The following is an 18,126-nucleotide window of genomic DNA, read 5'->3' as shown; positions in this document are numbered from 1 at the left end:
TATTTGGTCTTGGTTTGGCAGGTGATTTCCCAACTTCGTGTCATGAGCCGCACCGTAGGGACAGGGTCCAAGTTTGACAGAGAGCTCTGGTCTAATGGACTTTCTCCCATTCTCAGTTTATGGAAGAAACTCAACAAGGTAAATGTCTTCACAATGTGATATTTTTCAGGGGCATAGTGTTGTGGAATCGAATCACATTGTCTAATCGCTTCTTATTTTACAAATTGACTACAATGAATACTCTGAAACATCCTGTTATTTTTTCATCCAGTAGCACTTTAGCCAGGAGTCTCAAATTTGTAGCTTAGATCAGTGTCACGATCGGTCAATAATGTTGCGGTTCTTTGATATCCACACCCTTTTAGGGTGGATCTGTTTTCGTAACATAGAAGATTTAAAAAAAGAAAGCGCTCTGGGGAGGTATTTCAAAACAGATATGGAATTTGGCATTGCAAGGATTTTTCTGTACCGTCCTCGCCTGTTCTCCTTTTTCAAAAATAATTTGACGCCTCCGCCATGATAAAAAGTTAAAGGGACAGTGTGTATCATTTGACAACCAGATGTCGCAGTAATCTGTTGTGCGACTGAAAAAAGAGCGCTAAATAGAACCAAGTAATAAAAATCATGGACATTCAAAGTGACCATTTTTCCAGTGTGTTTAGGTCCAGCCTTTCGCCTTTATTTCTTTTTCTTTTTTCTTTTCTTTTTTGGTATCAGTAATAGCAAGATGGTGGACAATTATGTCATTTTCCTCTAGGTGAGGCTCATGTTATGTAAAATTATTTTTTTGTTTTCTATCTGCGAGTATTAAGAAAAAAATGCACATTCATATTATATAAGATCATGTATTTCATCTAATTATTAAAATTAATTTTCTTTATTTTTAATGAATGTCATTTTTTTTTTTTACTACTAAGAGGCACTGAATAATACACACTGTCCGTTTAAGTGCAACCCGTGCTGATTAAGGATTAATTCATTACTGATTGATTTATTTTTTTATGAATTCTTATTGGATTTGTAAATGTCATTTGTCTAGGGAATTAAAAACATAATATTTGAAAACAGTGGAATGTTTTGATTCAAACTTTTTCGCAAAAAAACCTGATGTGGCCCAACCTCACCCAGACCCTAGCTCCGGGAGTCCTCAGCTAATTTGAGTTTGAGACCTCTGACCCGAGCTATTTTATATCTGAGGCAATGAACAGTCTCATTTTTAGTACGAATTTGAATTCTAGGAGGCAAGAGTGCACAATGCTTTCATTACAAATGTTAAATGCTTTCCCCAAATGTTAAATGCTTTCCCCAACTTATTTAAAAGTATTTAGAGTGGATCTCCTTTTCTGCTACCCATTTTTTTACTTACTTATGCTGCAGATCATCATAATAACTGACCTCCTATGCAAATTAAATTGGATTTTTTTTCCTACTGAATGCTTTATTCATAATTATACTATGATAGACATGTGATTAGTACAAGGTCTGACCCTTCACAAACCTTAAATTGCTCATATAATCTTCAGCTTCTCTGGGACCCTGAATACAAAGCAATATAGAAATTTGATATAAACCGTCTTTGATTGGAATTTTAAAGCTATTTTCAGTCCTACCAAACACTAAGACTCTTGCGTACTTCACTACGCCTGTTTTTAGTAAATTACAAAATATACATTTTCTATGAAAAATAATCAATGCTCTTTTTTATATTGACAATATTGACCTTTTCCCATCTCAGTTAAGATGCATTAGTGCCGTCTGCTGGAAGCTTGCACAGTACAGAAATCCCTTGCTGTATTACAGTTTACCTATCACAGTTTTGATACATTAGGGATTTTTTTATTGTGCACTGTTTTTTGCTGCAAGTTTTCCTAAAAACCGTCATCTCAACAAACGTTCTGGACCCACAAAGACAGTAAAAGAGGAAGATGCTTTCTATTGCCCACAAAGTTGGACTTATCACACGCTAAACTTGCTCTTCCTGTGTGCAAGACTGTGATCGGCTGGTGCATGCTGTCAGTCAAACAGTGGGGCGGACACACAAGTCAATGTTTCCACCAAAATATACTGCAAAACACAGCGACGGGTAGTATCTTAGCGGCTCGCGACATTAAATAGTAATTCATCAATTAAATCGGAAAGTCAGATGTGCACAACGAAATGCTGATCACCAGCGCTTGCTCTGTGAATTGTTATTGATTCAGGGGAGAGACTTAGGTGGCGTCGGTAGAGAAAGCAATAGCGAGGCTGCAGGTTCAGTCTACTTCGGCTAAGTTACGTAAAAAAACAGACAAGCCACCCAAGCAGACCCTGTAGCACACCAATGCCGGATCCATTACCCATGAAGCAGATTACTACAGCTCATGGGCAACTGTTACTTTCGTAATTCATGTATTTAAATCATCACGGAGACATGGCACAATCCGAGGATCCCGGACTCTACCGTGCAGCAAGCCAGCTCCTCTCTCTTCGCTTTCTTACATTGAAAGGAGAAGCACCCCAATTTTGTTCTACTGTTGTGTAATGACAATAAAGACCATTCATTCAACTGCAATTCTGGGTTCTGTGCCTTCATTTGTAGATATTTAGTTGTTTGTTACAGTCCTATTTATCATATGTTACCGATATCTAATGAATAAATAAATGATTCAACTTTGTGGGTTTTGACTTTCACAAAACTTTTTTAAACGAAACCCCTGCAAAAAACAAGGGATTATTGTATTCCAACGCTGCTTCAATTAATTCAAGCTTTAACTTTGACAGCAGTAATTTCAACATGTCCTTCTTTTGTTTCTTACAGGGTTCTACACTGATCCAACAAAAGGTCACACCACCCACAGATCATCATGAGTCCCCTGTGTTGTCTTTTATCGTCTTGGAGCAGTTCAATGCCATTCGTTTGGTCCAAGTATGTAAAAGAGATTTTGAAATTTAAAAATGACATTCAGTGGGAAGCGGAAGGTTTTCAGACCCCTTGAATTTAATACTCTATGTGTTAATCTACTGGACTGCCTGTAAAAGATGGTGTTGATAATCAATGTTATTCTGGTCTAGGAGAGTAGAATTTTTACTCCATATCCTTTTCTTGGATGGACAGACACGCTCGCTTGTGCTAATGACAAAATTAATAACAAAATCCATAAATATATGCACAATTTGCATTTTTGTCTTATACAGTACGTGATTTATTTTTATGTTCATTTATTTATTTGGCATATATTTGTGTATGCATTTATTTAAACATTTATGGCAAGGTTGGTCCTCCATGCATGTTCGGTGTGAAAGTTTTCCTTTTTAATAATTTTGCAAAAATGTCTACATTTCCTTTCTTCAGGAAAGATGGGTACTTCATTTATATTATGGAGAAAAACGTTTGATTATAACAAAGGGCTGCAGTGACACAGAGAGTGAAACATTTCATGGGTTATGAAAACGTTTCATATCCACTGTTGATTTGATAAATGCACCACATGCAAATGAGATTACAATTTAGTGAAACACACATTAATGACTGTGACATTGCTAAACTGTAATTGGTTGTCGCAGAGTATCCACCAATCACTCGCATCCTTGAGCAAAGTGATAAGAGGGACTGAGCTTCTCACCCCTGCCGTCCAAAAACTAGCAACTGCTTTGCTTAATCAAGAGGTGAGTGGAGCTCATTTTTACATAAACTCACTATTGATTTACATACACTTGCTTTGTAACCTCAAGTGCAAAAATACCTATGGATAATTACCTTTTTTTATACGTCAAGTTATTGTGAAGATCCTACCGAACAGACTAAAACCACAGGCTGAAGACATCCAAGCCAAAGAACAGGCAGGTTTCTGTGATTTTTCATCTGCGCATCCTGTGCGAGAAGTTTCAACAACACCAGAGAAACCTCTATCATGTATTTGTAGATTTCAAGGAGACATTTGGCAGAATATGGAGCACCATGTGGAAGTACACATGGGCCAGAAACTTGTTCTGAGTGTTAGGACAGCTGTACGGCCATGCCAAAAGTGTGGTAATGATCAATGGTACCATTGGAGTGTGGTTTTAAATCAACGTCTGTATGAGACAAGGCGAGATTATTTCGCATACTGGCAATGGAGATGCGATGCTACAGGAAGTTCATGGCATCCGCTACATCGCCAACGTGACCAACGAAATGGTGTGCAACACCAACAGAGGGCACAATAGACGCTAAAGAGTACTGTTGTCAACTGTGTGTAAATTTAAACTCTAGTGGTATGGTCACTAGGGCTGTGTATTTATAAGGTTTTAGTGATTCCGATTCCTTATCGATTCCTACTTTTTGATGCAATTCCATATCGATACTCATATTGATTCTCACTGTGGAAACATGAGTACTGCACCACTAACCGAGTAAGCTGACAGTGGATCCCTGAACCTTTGCCTCTGGCATTTTCCTCCCTGCCTCACTAAAGATGGCGGCCGTGGCAACTGTTGCATGAGGGCCCTCTGATGTACTTGCAGCTGCACACTGGCTACTTACAGCCTGATTCTGACTGCCAATCATGTCATCTAAATTTCATAGATAAAAAAAATATTCAGAAGTGAGAGCTGGATACACACAGTGGCGCTAAATTAACCTCATGTCACGACTAAAAACTTCGCTAACTTAGCTAGCTAACCATTAGAAGGCTAGCTAGGTTCTTTACCTGCTGTGGCTACACTGTCCTGCGGCCTTCGAAGCGCCTCAAACACAGTGCATTATTTAAGTTTAATGCCCTATTGTCCAGTCAGGTGTTTGAGTATGTTGGTAGTGCCACCCCTTTTAGCTGAGATGTTTTTTTTTCCAAGTACGGCATATTCCTGCATTGACTTTTGGAGTAAAGCACAGCAACACCTTTGACCGTTTACTGCGAGCCGGTGACATATCGGCAGCTGATATGATTGGTCGAGCAGCGGCAACAAATAACACGTGCAACGACGTCACCTAACCCTGAATTGGTATGCGTTCATTATCTATGTCAGCACCGCAGCCAGGGCGCGGTTGGATAGTGGGACCGAAATTGAGTTTTACCACCGATTCCAAGGAATTGGACTGGCCAAGATTATTCTCGAGGGCACAGTCCAAGGGGGCAAGAGAAGAGGAAGAATGAAAAAGAACTTGGCCGAATGAACTTCAAGGAATCGACTGGTGACAACTTTGCCATGACCCAAAAACAGGCCAGGAACCGTCAGCAGTGTCGAAAGCTGTCCAGAGTTGCCTCCTCAGTGGTGCATCGATGACCCAGGCAGTTAGGAAGTCCATGAACCGTGAACCATGATATTATACCTGTAAACATTAAATTATTAATTACATTTTCAAAATACCATCTTATTTCGTTATTACCATTACGTAAGGCCTTAGGGACAGCAAATCAGAATACATAAAACAATGCATTGTGAAAACCCGTGAAGCAACGAGACCTTGCAAGTCGAAGCGCATTATATTGAGGGATCACTGTACTTTAAATGGCCAAATGTATTTGCTGGTCGAACACAATTGTTTATCTTTGTTGTTAATTTTGTAATAACGTCAGTGTTTAGCCTGGATTCTTTCTCCTAAATGATTCATTATGATAACAATATATTTTTTTTCTTTGTGATCAGTAAACCTTCATGTTATATTTCAACTTTTCCCCCCACAAATCCTGTCTTCAATTTTTACATCCGAATGGAACAGCAGTGGAAGTTATCTATCAAAAACGCTACACTTCTCTTTCCGTATCATCAAGGTCAATGTCAGGTCGCTGAATTTCCTTTAATCTTCATGTAACATTAACAGTTGAATGCAATTTGGTCTGCAACTGCCACCAAACACAAAAACGCCAAAAACACCTCTGTGTTGCAATCTGGCTCTATTCTCCACACTTGGGTTGCTTTGGCGCTGTTGTCTAGAAATGTAGAGCCCACATTTTTACAATGCAGCTCTCATTTTTGGCGCTGTAGTAAATAAGTGTCTGTAGTTGTAATTGCCATCTTGAAAGGTCAGATGATCAGAAACTCGTGATGTAAACAGAACAGACCAAATCGCAAAATGGTGCAGTTAAAAACGGCGTCAGGTGGGCGGGGGCACGGTGCCATTGGTGTTCTGCAGCCAAAGGCTTAAATGCCAAACTACTTACGCAGTTGGTGACAGGTGTGGCTGGGTTCAAAATGTAAGAAATAAACGCAAATTTGTTCATTCTCATGGCTGTTTAAGCCTGCGGCTTTAATTCTGGTAAGGCCCGTACAAACACAAACTTGAGTTTCGTTTTTAAATTTGAGCATGCGGTTTTTAATCGGACACTTTGTAACGCGAAATTTTACAGTAATCTCTTTTTTAGCCTGTATGTACACTAATCCCTTGCTGTATCGTGGATACTTTGCGGATCGTGCATTGTATTCTGCATCCTGATTGGCTAAACAGATGAAGTTGTTTTCTATTGCCACAAAATACGGACTTGCGGGTATTGTCACTCCCGAGTAGCTCCCTGGCGCTTTTTAAAAAATGTTTGATAATGAAAAAATATATGGTTTCCATAATGTTCACATGCTGGCGGCAAAATATCATGTCGAAAAAAGCATATCGCGACCTTAATCAAGTGAGCAATAAACTCGAAATATATTTTTTCATTGCATTTGGACAATTCAGACATGATAAAAAACAAAAACAAAAATAAAGTAACAATTATGAATTACAGTACTTTCATTTTTAAAGGGACAGTGTGTAAAATGTAGTGCTTACCAGTGGTTCAAAAAACTTTTATTCAGTAAAAAAACAAAATATTGATTTGAATACTACAAAAAAAAAGTGAACTGTCATACCAACGTCAATTTTTATAAAAATGAAGGTCAAAAATGTGTAATGATATGACATAGGAATCCATACCTGGGCAGCACGGCGGAGCGGTGGTTAGCGCGTGTGCGGCACAGTTCTGAGGTCATGGGTTCAAATCCAGCTATCAACTTTCCTGTGCAGGGTTTGCATGTTCTCCCCGTGCTTGTGTAGGTTTCCTCCCACATTCCAAAAACATGCATTTCAGGTTAATTGGCCGGTCCCTAGGTGTGAATGAGCAAGCGAATTGTCTGTCCCTGTGTGCCCTGCAACTGGCTGGCAACCAGTTCAGGGTGTGCCCTGCCCACTGCCCAAAGATGGCTGGGATGGGTTCCAGCACCCCCGCGACCCTACTGAGGATAAGCAATGCAGATAATGGATGGATGAATACATACCTAAAGATTTGCCATGTGTGTCTGCCATCTCGCTGCTTGCTGTAGCACTGGTTTTCGTTTGCATTAGACAACATCTAGTGGTCAAATATTACAAACTTGGGGCTTTAAACAAATACTTGAGCTTGTAATTTGTGGGTTTTGACTATTGCGAAAAACGAGGTTTTACTCTATTCATTTTTATTTCATCTTTTTGTATTTTTCATGTTGATCATTTACTACAGACAACTAAATGATAGCATTCAACAAAACAACCATCCATGCACGAAAACATATTGTAGTTTACATTTTACTCAGACGAGGAATGGATAAAGGAAGACAACTCTGACAGAGATAAAATGCTACTACTTTCTCCAAAGCCCTGTCAAGGTCAGCTACTTTGTTGCTCTTTTTGTATGCAACCCCACTCCTTCAATCCTACATTATCCATTTTCCTCCTATGCTGGGAAGTGCACACTGCACAATGTAATGACTTGTCAAAACTGTTTAAATTTTATGTAAAACACAGCCGGGGACTAATCCTAGCAACTTTTTGGGGCTTCTTCTGCCGGGGGCTGGCTTTGATGCAGCTCAATGAATTTGATTTGATGCCACGCCGTGCAGTTTTCTGCATTGACAGCAAAAGCAAGCCCGAGATATGCATTCGTTTGACTGCGCATTGGATGAAGCAAGCTACTACCTTTGACTCGCTTATATGCTAGAAGGACATGTTTAATACAGAGACTGCTGATGCGACGAACTAAAATGTTTTCATGAATTGTTAGTTTATTTCCACTTGCTGTTTTTCAGTGCCCTCTGATATGGCAGAATATGTGGGAGGGACCAGAAGAGCCAACGCAGTACTTGGGCACTGTTATGATGCGAGCGCTCGCCTTACAGGTAGGACCTGCAGTAAGATTATAGATCGAGAAAGTACATGTACTTTATATGTTAGCTTTAGGAAAGGAGTGGGCCCCATTAGGTTAAAAAATGGCTGATCCCGGAGAGCTATGCAATATTTTGATTGATGAGTAAATATAAATGCACACAAGGTATATTTATGATTTCTGTTTTTGAATTGATTAGTTTCTTCAAATTGGTTTTGAAACGCTTACAATTAAAGCAAAATAATATATTGGGTCCTTGTTGAAAGCACTCAATTTGAGAAATAGTTTAGTAGTGTTACTGTTGTAGTATTATTTATTATTTTTGTAGCATTTCTAAAGTTGGAATTTTGTAGTATTGCTGTTGTACTTTACTAGTATTACTGTAGTATTTCTGCAGTAGTATTTTTTGAGTATTTGGTAGTATTTCCATAGTAGAATTTTTGTATTATATCTGTAGTATTTTTGTCGTATAACTGTATTTTTGTGTTATTTCTGTCTTAATATTTCTGTAGTAGTATTTTAGTATCATGATATTACTGTAGTGGTATTTTTTATAATACTTCTGTGGTATTTTTTAATTACTGTATTTACATACTACTACATACTACTAGAATTTCTGTAGTATTTTTAGGATTTATTTTGTACTTTTGTAATATTTCTGTAGTAGTGTTTGTGTGGTATTTCTGTCATAGTATTTCTGTTGTAGTCTATTCGTAGTATTTCTGTCATAATATTTCTGTAGTTTTTATTTTTATATCATAGTATTCCTGTCGTGGTATTTTTTTTTTGTATTTTTGTAGAAGTATAATAGTCTGTGGTTTGCAATAACCTGTGCAGCCCTTTGAGACTCTTTGTGATTAACGGCTATATAAATAAAAATGACTTGACTTGACTTGACTTAAAGTTCATAGCTTAATGTATATTCAAAGTGAGGAGAGAAGACATCAATCGATTTTGAACTTTCAAGAAAGAAACTGCTTTCTTTTAAAACCAACGTGGTGCCCCCTTTTGGTCACCAATGTCGTGACATTTGGCTATCAAATGTTTGCAAGTTTAGTGCTTGTATAACTTGTTAAATTTAGAATAGAAGTTTTAGTTTATTTTGAATGATTCAAAAGGAATTGGGTGAAATGATCCATTTATATATACATTTACAGTGATAAGCATTCCATGTACGATATACATATACAGGTCTGTATCTATATTTATATATGCATTTGAGGAAAAACGTTTTTCAATTTCAATTCAATTTACTTTTATTGTCATTCTTTGTAACCATGCACACAGAACGAAATGTCGATACACCTGACCCGTACAGTTAAACTTTAGCAAGCCGATGCAGCTGCAGCCAAACAGGGCGCCGGCATTTTAGATCCAACTGCTGTGTTGGGAGTCATTAGGTGACCAAACCCCCCAATTCCAACCCTTAATGCCGAGCGCCAAGCAGGTAGGCAATGAGTACCAAATGTTGTAAGTCTTATGACTCGACCGAGGCTTGAACCAGTGACCTCCCAGTCTTATGTTAATGCAACATTTCCAGTCTCCCAGTCTTTTCTCTCTTGTATTGTCCCAGTATCAGATCACGTCTCCATATAGAGACATATCGTATTTTCTAGGCTATAAGGCGCAACTAAAAACCCCAAATTGGCAAGAAATTCGAAAAGTGCATCTTATAACCTGATCCGCCGTATCTAGAACAGATACTACCGTATTTGTGCAATGGTTAATCAATCGATAAACATCGGTGACCAAAATTATTTAACATTGCCTGACCGGGTTATTAGTGCAAATACGGTGCAAATCTTTAAGCAAAGGTTGGCAGAAATAGATTTGTCAAATTTTCTTAGGGGAGGGGGCGTAAGGTGACCATATTTGGCCATGCTCACTCTCAGCATTAGTTTATTTTTTTTTTATTTTTTTTTTTGTGTCATGTTTTGATTAATGTATCCAACAATACCTTCAATTTCATTTTATTGTATGCTACTGGATTCAAACCCAGGTTGTGGCGGCAAGAGCACTCACATCTTACCACAACACCAGTGGTACAAATGACATAGAAAAAGGCCTACTTCCTTTTTACACTGCCAGAATTTAATGTTAGAAAATGGAGAAAGGAGAAAGTATTTTATTAAAATACTTAAAAAAATCAGTCACGAACATATACATATTATTTCGCAAAGGTGAAGAAGTGGAGAGTTTGTTTAACCTATCAGAATGGAAAACAAAATGCACTCTGCAAATCAGTGTTTCTGACATCGTGATTAAAAAATGTGCGGCAATGACATAAAATCAAATGCCTTTTCTATGTCGTCTGGTGGTTAGGTGTCTCCTTACTCTCTGCCTCGACTCGTGTACAATTTTTTTGTTTTTAGATTTTGGTCAGCGATACTTATTGATTGATCAATCATTGCACGAATAAATATATACGTAAGTGTATACAGACGCTCCCCTACTTACGAACATTAAAGTTACAAAAAAAAGGTAGATACGAACAGCTTTTTCGGGATGTACAAAATATAGCACTGGAGCTACTTTCGAACAAATTCAACTTACGAACGATCGTCTTGTTCTCAAGTAGGGCAGCGTCTAAAGCGCTCAATAGTTATACACAAATAAATACTGTAGCTCATACTGTTGTCTCTAAAACTATTTCTTTTTATCGTGGGACAAAGTGCAGAAAGCATGATAATTGGAATCAAAGACCGTGATCAGGACATCCCTGAAAAGTTTGCCTCACTTACACGCATATTTATTTCATATTTGTTCCCACTCCAACAGAGTTGGGTGGAACGTGCCACCCAACAAAATCTTCTGTCGGACACCTTGGATTTGTCTGAGCTCTTTCACCCCGACACCTTTCTCAACGCCCTGAGGCAGGAGACTGCCAGGTGGGATTTGTTTGACCTTGTTCTTATATGACCATTTCGATAACATCTTTTTTTGCCTTTTTAGATCATTAGACTGTCCTATGGATAGTCTGGCTTTTGCATCGTCATGGAAGAGTTCCATTCTTGGAGCCAAACTTCAAGTGAAGGTAAGGTGAAGGTGGTGAGCAAAATCCCCTACAAACTTATAATATAGGCTCTCTAGGCCAATGCTGCTTATTTACTCAAGGGATCTCAAACTAGCATCCTTTGGGCCAATTGCTGCACTCAAAATGATAGCTTGAGGCCCGTGCCTTAATAATAAAGTTAAAGGGACAGTGTGTATTATTTTAACTCTAATGTTGTATTGTTTTGTGCAACATTTCTTACAGATAGCCTTTCTTCTATCCATCTGTTCTTTATTTTTTCGTTTGAGCTCTTATTAAACATTTTTAATAAAATGAGTCAAAACATAATGGTAGTTTTCCAGTGTTGGCGCTAACATGTTATAAAGGATGGCGATTACTTTTCGAGGTAACGAGTACTGTTACGCGTTATCAATAATAATTTGAAACTCAACTCTCATTGCAACGTTTTGCGTTACACCACTCTTTATTAAAAGCAAATCTTAGGGGCCGGTCACACAGCCGTTTGCGGCTGAATCACGGCTAAAATTTTGCGGGTTTTTTTTTGCCCGTGGTTGTCCGGGATGGAAAATGCGCAAAATTGGCTAACCCGCTGTTCATCGGTGGTATGCCCGCAAAACAGACGCCGGCGACTGTTCCGCTTCCTCATCGCGTCATTTCTGTGTCATTTTCTCGTGTGGACCACGGGTATAAAAGCTCCCGAGCCGGTGTTGTGCCCAAATCCGACTCCTACGCAACACCCACACCGCCCCACCCCCTCGCGTGACTTTTTCATCCACGTTAACAAACGCATTTTGTAGAGTACGATCGCACTTTATTGTTTAAATAAACGCGTTATATAGACTGGGATCTCCCAATTGTTATAATTAGCTCGCTTTATAGTTTTAATAAGCGTTTTATATAGAATACGATCGCTTTCGTTGGAAGCGCAGCAGAATGCGCGTTCACGCGAGGGGGGGGGGGATTTTATATACGGTGTGCATTACTGTTCGATTACGTTCACAACAAAAACAAAGACGGAGTGGATTAAGTTGTATTACATTTCCAACAAATGCAAGACGATGTGGTTTTAGTTATATGTTCGCCATTACATTCCCTAAAAGTGAGATAAAACGAGGTAAAGGTGGTTGTATTAGCGAGGGGATGCTAATCTCGGCACCGGGCTGTAGCAATCATAACCGCACAAGACACTGTCCCGTGAAGATTAAGATTTCAAGCTATGGCATCATTTTTATTTTATTATCTTGAAAAGAAATGCCTAGAAATAATAATGGATCAAGACGAGATCACTACGCTGACGGGGGGGGTTAAGGGTGATTGTTCTATCTTCTTTATTCATTATCCATTATCGATCAGTTCACAATACGCTACAGAGCTTAGGAGCCGGGTCTCTTACTCTCAACCAAAAGGCTAAGCTAAGGTCCCAGAATTAAAGTCTTGCTGCGAATGCACCGAAAGATTTATTCGAAATGAAGATAAACTACGCTGACGGGGATCCATGTTCACCCCCTTGACGTCACGAGCACAAATGACGTGTGATCGGCAAATCGCGCTGTATATACGCGGAGAAAGGCGTTTGACTGTCACACGCGTAACACGCTAATTTCACGTAATAACACCGCAATACAGGCGCAGAACATGCTATTACCATGCTCCACCCACGATTACCCGCTGAAATTTCCCGTCCTACCCATGTGTAACAACGCCCTGGCCGCGGCCAGAGCACGTCGTTCCGCGTCATTTCCGCGTCATTACTTCGTGTTGACCACGTGTGCGGCACGCGGATTAACACGTGCTCAAACTTTTGAGCAGCTCAAAAGTTTTGAACGCGGCCAACCACGTGAAAATTTCCGACCGCGAGTAAAGCACTGCTCTATCTCGTCTATATGGCGGTCTCAAAACGTCCAATAGCGCCCAACAGCATCTGCTGAACGTCCAATAGCGCCCAACAGCATCTGCTGAACCACGGCCAGAAATTTCTGGCCGTGGTTCAGCCTTAATACGCTCGTTAAAAGCTGTGTACCCGCGCTCTGAAGAATTGAGCAGCGCAAATCTTATTCGCACTGCCACCCGCGCGCGTATTTCCGACCTCGTGTTAAGCACCGCTGTATCTCGTCTGAATGGCGAACTCAATGCGTCCAATAGCGTCCGCCTCAAAGGCAGAAATTTCTGGCAGTGATTCAGCCGTAAATGCCTGTGTGACCAGCCCCTTAAAAACAACTTACTTCGATTGCTGAATACTTCGTCTTCACTCGTGTCGTCACCTACAATCTTTGATACACCACCAACATTTGTTGTTTATATCTACCTAAAAAGTAAAACTGAATGCAGTTATGGTGGCTCTGTCTCAGAGTGCAAGGCAAGGGTGCTGAATTTCTCCTCATGGAGACATTCTCCCTACCATATATATTTGCATCTAAGTTGAATTTGCAACTAAAAAATATAGTTGAAGCACAAGGAAGAACCAAATTACAGAAACCCAAAGTGACTGAATCTTCTTTTTTTTTTTCCTGACATTTACAAGGTTTTTGTTTTTTTTGGGGTACCCCTTTGCAACAAAATGGTGGACAATCACGTCAGCGCTCTCTTGGTAAGGCTGATGTTACGTGAAATAAATATGAATTTCCTGACCGAATAGACATTTTTTAAAAGATGCACATTTGTATTATAATTCATGTTCTTTTGCTTAATAACTAAATTGGGTGACCTGGGTCCTGATAAATGCAGCCTACTAGGATTATGGATTCATTTATTACAGATGATAAATTTCAGATTATTTCTTAATAGTTGTTATTTTTAAATCTTTTTTTTTCTTTGGGAATGCGCTTATTTGGAGGAAATTCTGATTCGGCCCAACTTCACCCGGACGCTGGCTCTGGCAGCTCCAAGTAAATTGAGTTTGAGACCCCTGATTTACACTGACATGTAATCCGATGTGAGTCGCTTTCCTTCTTTAGTCACCTTTATTTATGACACTTGACATGTTAATTCGTTGTCTTGATTACACAACCATGCAAGCGGTGACAGTGGTGGAAACACTGTGGCAGCTTCTTACCTGAAATAACATTTGCCATTGTATATGCTCGGATCATTGTTGTAAAGCTCTATTATCGGGCTGCTTTAGGGGGTCCTCTATGACTTGACTAGTTTTCAGTCTACAGCCGGGAGAAATGTGGGCCACTAATGAAAAGGGAAAGAAAATCGGACACATCGTGATAGTGAGGGAATTATTGTCAAGCGTCTTATACGCACATGCACACCCACACAATTTTGCTTTCTCTGCATATAGCTTTTTTTCTGATTATGATGATTTTTAATTTGTCTGTGGATATCTGGCCATCATAGTTCCTTTTTTTTGTCTGAGCTGCCCTGGAAAATCTCAGAGTTAACCCATTGAATGCGCTCACACAAATGACGTACAAGTTTCTCCTTAATTGGGGGTCGTAGTGTAAGCTTATCTTTCAGACCTTAACCACTGTTGGTTTCTGTGCAAAAAACAAGCTTTTTCTTTGTCTACGTTACAATTTTGAGTAATCTCTTTCCCTGCTAGAGACTAGTTTGTATTTTAAAAGCAAAGTAAGCTGTTCTGCGTTGGTGTCCAGGTTTTGTTTCCTGTTCAAAACAAAGCAACAAATATAAAATTTTTGTTTTTTTAACAACAAAATGGCAGCAGAGTCGTTGGTAAATATTGACTAATGAGCCCATCCAAGTGTTTTGGAAAACAGATAAGAAACTAATTCGTCAGACTCACGATGTCAGTTCAACAAAGTGTTTTAGTTTTGACCGAGTGTTCACTCCTGAAGAAACATTAAATCAACGTTTGATATTCTTGTGACATCGCCTGCATATCCATATGTGGGCAGTCAGCCATACTGGATTGGTCCTTCCATAAACCTCTCCTTACTGTGGTAAGGTTGTGAACGTGTTGATGGTCAGGGCTATGCCGTCAGGAACCTCTGTTCCTGGAAGGGACACCCATGGTGGATTGGTCTGACTTAAAACATGAGGCGGCTAACAACGCTCTGGTTGTACTTCCCTCTGCATCTGTAGTAATTCTGCGGCAAACAAGTATGTAAAGCTCTGGTGTTCCTGTGTTGAGCAGAGTGAGAAGTCCGAAGCAAAGAAAATATCCACAATCGCATTAACAATGCTCGTCTTGCTTTCTACCGCCTTTTACTAGGGCCCCGGCATAAAATTACTTTGAGAACAAAGGTCAGAATCTGTCAAGCTCTCGTCCACACCATCTTCTTGTATGGTTGTGAAACGTGGCCAACACGGGTCTCTGATCACAGAGAATTTAAGGTATTTGATCATCAGTGTCCACGCCACATTCTTCAGGTACACTAGCATCATTTCATATCCAACGCTATGGTCCACATGAGCTGCAAGACTTCTTTTCTCTCCCAAACCTCCTCATGAGGCAACTATGTTGGTTTGGCCATGTCCTTGGTCAATAGCCGGGCGATTTCTTCCGAGAAGCCATTGACCTGCCACCGCTGCAGTGCTAGAAGAAACATTCAAGGGACAACTGAAAAACTGGATCAAAACAGTGAAACAAGACTCCAAGCTGGGCCCTCATCTCTACGGTCTACAGTGCTGGAATCAAGAATGGCTCTCATTCATGACTTCTGCGGAGTCTGACCGCCGAACGTGCTTGGCCTCAATTCAAGATGCAGCTTAGTCAACCATTCTGCGCGATAACCGAAACAAGTACAAGTACTGGATAGGTCCACCAGACTAGGTTTGATGTTATCACGAGTATACACTGATTTTGTTGGATGTTCAAATATAAGAAGAATGTGTAAAGTGTTGACTTTTTTTTTTTTACTTTACTGTTTATTTCTGGGTACTTATTAAAATGTATCCGGTATGGGGCGCGCACATACGCAGCTGCTCTTGGCTTCCCCATTCAGTGCTTTTTTGTTTACCTACTATATGTTTTTCTTTGGACCCTAATCACACATACATCGGCATTACACTTCTAGACCGACATTGGCAACCGACATCAATACAACATAACCAATGAATTAGCAAAATTGAGTTTTCCGTGATTTGTTAGTTGGTCGGGACATTTGTATTGTAATCGTCACAGAGCCCTGGCACCCCAATGCTTGCAGTCAGCTAGCCGGCTGCTTTCTAGATCACTTCTTGCACTAAAAGGAGAAGCCTTCCAATTTGGTTGTACTATTCTATAATTACAATCGAGATAGTTTATTCATAGTACTTTTTTTTTACCCAAGAAATTAGCATTTATTTTTCTATGCAGTTAATTAGCATTTTTGTGATCTGTCCTGGGGATCAAAGTCGATGATTTAAAAAAAAAAAAAAAAGATAATCCTTGTTAATTACTAGAATAATCTTTCTGTGAAAAAAACCTTCGTTGTCTTCTTACTCCCTGAAACCTCATTGATTCTCTTGCACACTTCTTGTACTCTAAAACCCATCATCGCCTTCCTGGGTGAAAAGCGAGTTTTGTCCTCTTCTATGTTAAAATTGGCGTCATCTTCCTCTATCACTTGTCCTCTACCACAATATGTATCGTGCTCACGCTCCATCAGGCAGGACAGGTATGATCCGGCCTTAAAAATATCCAGCCCTAGACCGACCAATTAACTTGATCCGTAGGGCCAAGCTCGAAGCAATCACGAAATTTATTTTTTTATTTGTGACGACTCGTAAGGAGGAAAGGTGATTTATGATAACAAATTAAAGCCTGTCTTTCGTGAGAAATTCTAATTTCAACAAGACGCAATAAATATTTACATATTCTATTCTATACTTCTTTCTGCAGAAGTTACATTAACCGGCAATTTCCCATCTTTGACAGATTTTTTTAAGAGTTGACCGGAAAAATTGAAGGCCGTCCATCATTTTATTAAGAATTGGGCCATAAACCACAGGAGCAGTGCATTCTTAAGAATCTAGCGTGGAACTCGAGGGAGAAGCTGAGTAACAAATAAGAACAAAGACAGGTGGATAATGAAAAACATGAACGTCACCGAGAGAGAAACCTGACTTGAACGTAATGATTGACATGTTTGAGCCGGCAGGGCTGAAATTTGGATGGGACTTAGGCTTGGGCTTAAAATCTAATCGGGACCCGTTCTGCTTAAAATAAACCATACTTAATAGTGCCAATAATTAAACCTCTCCGTCGATCTATTGCCATCTATCTTTAACCCTCATTTCTGTCTGACAATCGCAGGTCGGTGGTCTCCAACTAGAAGGTTGTAGCTTTGATGGTGTCCATCTTTGCGAAAATCAGCATGACTCTCCCAGTGTGTCAGCAGTGCCGCTCTGCTACATGGCCTGGGTTCCTCAGGTACGAGTGTGACACGCACCAGACACAGCGCATTGGAAGTAAGATGAATTGACTCGTCAAACTCGATCTTGTCCGCCCACATGCAGACTTCTGCTGCTGACCACGCTGCTTCAGAGGACAACATCTGGCTGCCTCTGTACAGCAGCTCAGAGAGGACCAAGGTGGTCACGCACATCAGCGTTCCTTGCAGAGGCAACCCTTGCCAGTGGATACAAACTGGCGCTGCCCTGTTCCTCAAACAGCGATAACGGGACAGAAACACATACTGTAGTCTGTGCATTTTATAACTGTATTTATTTTAGTTGAAATAAAGATTTCATACGACTTTTTGCTGGTACTTGTCAATAGATGTGGGTTATACAATATTCTAGTCCTGGACTTTCCAATCCTCGAGAGCTGCATAACTCGCCTGAGTTTGGAGGTTTTTCTTCTTCAATTGTACGAATACAAATTTTCAGCTTGTTAACAATCCTTGTGATTGGAATCACCTGTATTGGAGCAGAGAAACCTAAATATTCATGCAGGACATGCGGCCCTAGTGCTTAGGTCAGCAGTAATTCCTTGCCACGTTGCAATTTCACTGCTTTGCAGATTTTCATCGTATATTTTGTTATGTATTCTGATCGGCTACAGTCAGATCTGCTGTTAACCTACCCTTTATTAAATTTCTTCAGTTTGACATTCAGGGCACTGCACACAATGTTGATGCTATGTTTTATTTAGAC

At 39.8% G+C, this 18,126-nt stretch overlaps 1 protein-coding gene across 1 annotated transcript in view; it reads left to right on the top strand.

Annotated features, from left to right (window-relative positions):
- The window catches only part of dync2h1 (dynein cytoplasmic 2 heavy chain 1), a 166,120-nt gene extending 148,395 nt beyond the window's left edge, over positions 1 to 17,725 (top strand). The window contains exons 89-96 of the mRNA XM_088345324.1: positions 22 to 138; positions 2,798 to 2,905; positions 3,544 to 3,645; positions 7,993 to 8,082; positions 10,848 to 10,957; positions 11,022 to 11,103; positions 17,285 to 17,401; positions 17,488 to 17,725. Of these exons, the coding sequence (XP_088201450.1) occupies positions 22 to 138; positions 2,798 to 2,905; positions 3,544 to 3,645; positions 7,993 to 8,082; positions 10,848 to 10,957; positions 11,022 to 11,103; positions 17,285 to 17,401; positions 17,488 to 17,649 (888 nt within the window). The 3' untranslated portion in view covers positions 17,650 to 17,725. The remainder of the gene's footprint in view (positions 1 to 21; positions 139 to 2,797; positions 2,906 to 3,543; positions 3,646 to 7,992; positions 8,083 to 10,847; positions 10,958 to 11,021; positions 11,104 to 17,284; positions 17,402 to 17,487) is intronic.
- The last annotated feature ends 401 nt before the right edge of the window (positions 17,726 to 18,126 follow it).

This window comes from Urocampus carinirostris, chromosome 10 (genome assembly GCF_059441175.1).
Source record: "Urocampus carinirostris isolate Australia breed hairy pipefish chromosome 10, RoL_Ucar_1.0, whole genome shotgun sequence".
Taxonomy (NCBI): Eukaryota; Metazoa; Chordata; class Actinopteri; order Syngnathiformes; family Syngnathidae; genus Urocampus; species Urocampus carinirostris.
The sequence above is the reverse complement of the archived record's forward strand: the minus strand, read 5'-3'. Positions and strand labels throughout refer to the sequence as shown.